This window comes from Saprolegnia diclina (assembly GCF_000281045.1).
Source record: "Saprolegnia diclina VS20 unplaced genomic scaffold supercont1.76, whole genome shotgun sequence".
NCBI lineage: Eukaryota > Oomycota > Saprolegniomycetes > Saprolegniales > Saprolegniaceae > Saprolegnia > Saprolegnia diclina.
Window position 1 is genome coordinate 231,144 of NW_008246143.1, and position 4,895 is coordinate 236,038.

The 4,895-nt window shown below is 59.7% G+C and overlaps 3 protein-coding genes across 3 annotated transcripts; 2 read left to right on the plus strand and 1 right to left on the minus strand.

The window, feature by feature from the left end:
- SDRG_14722 (hypothetical protein) lies at positions 1-896 on the plus strand. Its single transcript, XM_008620874.1, has one exon. The coding sequence runs from the start codon at positions 34-36 to the stop codon at positions 868-870; it is 837 nt and encodes a 278-aa protein (XP_008619096.1). The 5' UTR covers positions 1-33; the 3' UTR covers positions 871-896.
- Positions 897-899: 3 nt separating this feature from the next.
- SDRG_14723 (hypothetical protein) lies at positions 900-3,338 on the minus strand (the record flags this gene model as incomplete). The annotated part of the gene is made up of 7 exons (XM_008620875.1): positions 900-1,523; positions 1,568-2,007; positions 2,053-2,146; positions 2,190-2,354; positions 2,399-2,806; positions 2,856-3,049; positions 3,098-3,338. 7 exons carry the CDS (start codon positions 3,336-3,338, stop codon positions 900-902), a joined length of 2,166 nt encoding a protein of 721 aa, XP_008619097.1.
- A 293-nt stretch (positions 3,339-3,631) lies between these two features.
- Positions 3,632-4,451, plus strand: SDRG_14724 (hypothetical protein; the record flags this gene model as incomplete). Its single annotated transcript, XM_008620876.1, has 2 exons — positions 3,632-3,655; positions 4,110-4,451. 2 exons carry the CDS (start codon positions 3,632-3,634, stop codon positions 4,449-4,451), a joined length of 366 nt encoding a protein of 121 aa, XP_008619098.1.
- Between the last annotated feature and the right edge of the window lie 444 nt (positions 4,452-4,895).

A 4,895-nucleotide genomic window follows, 5' to 3' on the forward strand; every position in this document is an offset into this window, starting at 1 on the left:
CCAATCGCACAATGCTTGCAATTCCAGGCTGCGATGGCAACGACGTCGTTCCTGGCCGCGGCCCTCGACGGCGACCCGTCGTCCGACTCGGATTACGTGGCTGGCGACGACGTCTCGTCGAGCGAGTCGTCGAGCGCTGGTAGCGGCCTCGAGGACGAGCCCAAGAGCGACGACGAGTACGTGACCCAGAACACCAAGGTCGTGCAGCTCGTCAACTACGCGTGCTGCGCCAAGCGCTGCATCTTTGGCCGCACGGAAGAGATGGACCTCTTCATTAGCTCGCTCGACGAGATGTCCAAGGAGCTACGCCACGCCTGCATCCTCACGTCGCTCTCGATCTCCATCTCGATGGGGCGGAAGCGCAAGTCCCGCTCCAAGGGCGTCCGCGCCCGGTATGCGTATGTCATGCCGTACCTCGGCGCCGTGTGCAAGCAAGCGTTTGAAGCGTGCTTTGAGATCTCGAACGGGTCGCTCAACAAGCTCCGGAAGCAGGTCTCGACTTCGATCGTGCCCAAGAAGCACGGCAACCTCTTCAACCAAAACGCCAAAGCCATCGACTACGACGCGCTGCGGGAGTGGCTCACGGCGACGGCCACGAACATCGGCGCCCCGCTCTCGGTCCGCCGCAAGTCGCGCACGAAAGACGACGACGGCGTCGTGCACGTGCAGTACCGGACCGACACGGTGTACGTGCTCCCGTCGACCATGACGTACGAGAAGCTGCACGCCGAGTACCTCGCGCACCTCGGTCCGCACCCGACGCGCGTCCCGAGCGAGAAGTCATTCCGGCAGTTCATCAAGTCGTCGTGCCCGCATCTGCGCATGGCGGCCGACGCCAAACACAGCAGCAAGAAGAAGCCGCCCTTGTAATCGCAATGCAGAGTCATTTATTCCAACGACTACTTGCGCACGGCGCCCCAGCCTTTCGTGACGCCACTTCGAGGCGCTGACGCCGGCACGTCATCCTGCGTGAACGAGCCAAACGAAAGCGGGAGTTTCCGGCGCTGTGACGGCAGCTGCGTCGCCTGCGTCGTTGTCCCAACGTCATCGTCGCTGTCGTCCAAAGAAATTGCCTCGGGCGTCGGTTTGCTCTGGCTCGTCGTCCACTCGGACAAGGTCGACTGACCCTTGAGCGGCGCCTTGCGCGAGGCGGCTGGCGCGCGCGTCTTTCGAGCAGCAGGTGCTTTCGCGCTCTTGGGTGGCGACGACATCACCACGTCATCGTCGTCATCGTCGTCATTGTCAGGCTGACTCGTCACGCGCGCCGAGGCAGCTCTAGGCTTGCGGGCGGCGGGCGGCTTGGTCTTCTTGGCGGGTGGGGAGGCCACGTCGTCATCGCTCGTTGGCTTGGACGCACGCGGACGACGGACGGCGGGGGCTCGTTTTTTCGGTGGCGGGGAGGCCACGTACTCGTCGTCATCGTCCGACAAGCCATCGCCATCTTCCGGCGGCGCCGACGTCGTGTGGGGCTGCGAGAGGAGTTGCTCGAGCATGGTCGATGTCACGTCGGCCTGGGTCGGGACCTACCACGGCATCTCAATCCTCCATGACAAAGAGTAGTGTGTACCGAGAGACTGGCGCGCATGCGATCCACGTTCTTCTCGACGAGCGCTTGGATCTCGGCCTTGGTGACCGTGCCTTTGCTCTGCTTAAGCGCCTGCTGCGTCTCGTCGAGGACCGAGTCGACAAACTCGGTGAAGGCCGACGGGACGTTCTTGAACACATACTCTTCGAGCGCGTGGGCCATGTTGACTTCGGGAAAGATGTCGAGCTTGAGCTCGCTCTGGTCGAGCTGCGCCGCCAAGATCTGCTCCACGCGCACGACCGCGTCGTTGGGCGGCGGCGGCCGAATCGGCGCCAAGAGCCCGCCTTTGCTGGCCTTCTCGTCCTTGCTCGCTTTGTCTTTTCTCTCGCCCTTGTTGCGGGTGAAGAGGAGAATGTCGCCGGGGTTCGCGACGCGCCCGACAAACTGACCGCCAAAGCGCTGGTTGTTGATCACGGGAAAGCCTACCCAGGCGTCGAATCCTACTGAACGTCATCTCGGCCACGCACCCGTGTGCTCGACACGCAGCCGAACGAGAATCTCCATCGGGTCGGCGTGCACCGCAGCAAGCTCGGCGTTGGCCTCGTCCAAGAGCTCTTGCACCTACTCCATGGCTAGCATTCGACCCACGTCGGCGCAATAGTACCCGCGACGTAAGGATCGAGTGCATCTTCTCGGCGACCTTGGGGTCGTTTGGGTCGAGGCCATCGATGTCGCGAAAGGCTACGTCGCCAATTTTGAAGGGCCGGACCGTCTTGAGGGGCTCGGCACGGAGGCGAAAGTCGCTGCCTCGGATTTCAAGAATGCCCACCTGCCTCGCGTCATGGCAAGCAAGCGGACGAGGCAGCATCGTACCTGCTTGGGCTTGGCCTCGCCTTCGATGAGCGACGTCGCGACGCTGGACCCGGGCTGCGTGATGAAGAAGTTGCCCTTCGCGCTCTCTTCGAGCTCGATGAGGCACTCGTGTTCGTGGCCCCAAATGACAAAGTCGATGAACTCGGGAATGAAGCTCTCTGGGAGGCAGTTCTTGGCGCCGCGACCGCGATTGTCGCGGTTCTGGTGCACGACAAAGATGGAGAACCATGCGTCCGGCGACTCCTCGGGCCGCCGGAAGCGCACTTGGCCCTTGGCAAACATGCGATGGAGACGCTCGTCGCGCATGTTGCCGAGGCCGTAGATCGCGATCTTGGTCGCGCCCTTCTCGAGCAGAATCGGAAACACTTCGATCTCGTCGACGCGGTCCGACTTGCCAAAGTAGTTGACCTACATACACAGCGTCAACACCTTGGCGTTGCAGCAGCGAGTTGCTGACGAGGTTGGCCGCAGAGAGCAGGTCGAGGGCCGCGAGCGAACGGCCAGCCTCGCCCGTCGGATCATCGTGGTTGCCGTGGATACTAAAGATCGGGAGGCGCACGTTCACGTTCGGGTCCTCGTAGTTGGCGACGCCAAAGTTGGGAAAGTTCAAGCTCTGGTCCGAGAGGATCTGAAAGTTGATGTTGCCGTCGCCTACGTTGAGCCTATGAGCTCCTTGAAGGCAGCTGCGACGCTGCGCACCGAGGCAGTAGTGGCGCAGGAGCGACATGGTCCGGTACATGGTCGCGCGGCTGGGCTTGTTGTGGTGGAAGAGGTCGCCGGCGAGGAGCACAAAGTCGACCTTGGCCTTGACGCCGATGGCCAGCATCTCCTCGAAGGCGCGGAACGAGTCTTTGCCGCGGACGCCGTCATGCTCGCAGTAACCGAGGTGATTGTCGGTGCTCACGAGGATCTTGACCGTCGCTCCATCCTCGTCGGCCATGGCACTTGAAAAAATCTCGTTGGATTTAACCTTGTAGGTAATACGCGTTTAACCCACCGGTGGCACGGAGGCCGATGCAGATCAGACTGGTGGTACGCGGCGGACGAATATCCACGCGCGTTGAAACCACATTGCTTCAAGTATAGTGCTGTTGCTGGATGGTGCGTGCCAACAGCTATTGCTTCCATCATTTGCAGACGAAGCCACACAGTCACCTGAATAACGCGTTTTTATTGTGACTTTAACCTTTGTCCGAGTGGCCACAACTGCAACGACACAGCCAACTTGGCTACATGGTGCTTGTGGAGCTACATCAGGTGAGCTCATACACAAGCATCACGCATCAACTCCTCCTCGTTGACTCGCCGCGGGAATTACTTGGTGATATTCCATCCTTGCATGCCGTTTTTCTAACCTAAATTTCTGAATTCGACGAGACCGCAAAGTTTCCCTAAATTTGCAGCCGACCAAGGACGTCATATTTGAATCCACCATGTCCCCAACGAGCACTTCTGGGTCCAGAGTGCATGATTCCCAGGAGACGTACCAGCGCCGCTACAAGGTGGCCCATCGTTACCTGGCCGAAGGGCGTTCCCACAGACAGTCGTGGTTCTTTGCTTTCCGAGAAGTGCCTCGTGCGCAAACAGTCACTTCCACAACACCTCAGCCCAACAGCGTCGTGTCACAGTGCTCTCAAATGAGCAGCTAACGTTACTACAGCTCCGGGGTACGACCGAGGCTCTGAATCCCCAGCACGAACCCTCGTCACAGGCTACCTGGTCGACGAGTGGCACCGTGAGCACGCGCCTCGTGTGCCAAGTTTGCAATTTTCTCAATAGCATCATCGACACGCACTGCGGGCATTGCAGGACGCCCTTGCCGGGGGCGACCGCAAAGCTCAAGATTTTGCTCAAGCGCGTGGAGGTGGTGCAGTCCAAGGGCGGGGCGAGCGACGCTGCCGTCGTGTGCCAGGTCTGCGAGACGCTGAACGCCATGGCGGACGCTGTGTGCAGGGACCCCGACTGCAAAGAATCACTTCCAAACGACGCCGAGAAGCTCTGCATCCTTGTCCGCCGCATCGAGCTTGTCAAGGAAGCGCCACAGCCAGCCTGATGTAGTTTCACGATGTGCTCGAACAGGCTTTGTTTGCACTCGGCATTCGCAGCCAAGACGAGAAGAGCGTCATAGCGAATTAAGCAGTATTAGCCCGAGTATTAGCCAAAGCTGCAGCATCCAGCATATGGTGTTTGCCAATCACTGACCGTGTTGAGCGGCCGACGTCTCCTGGGGCTGCTTATCAAGTACTAGTACTCGTGACGTTTAAAATGAATTACTAGAATTAACCTCGTGTTTTCTTGGGGCAGGTTTTGGTCGGGCTCTTTGGCTGAGGTATTGCATATGGGGGTGGCGTGCAATTTAGAGATTGGTTTGTGCGTGCGTGTGTTGTACCGGTAGCTTGGACTCATCGGTGTACGGAATCATGTACACCCTGCCAGTTTTCTTGAGGCAGAGTGTGGTCGAGCTTTGTGGTTTAGATGGGGCATAGGGCCGGTGAGC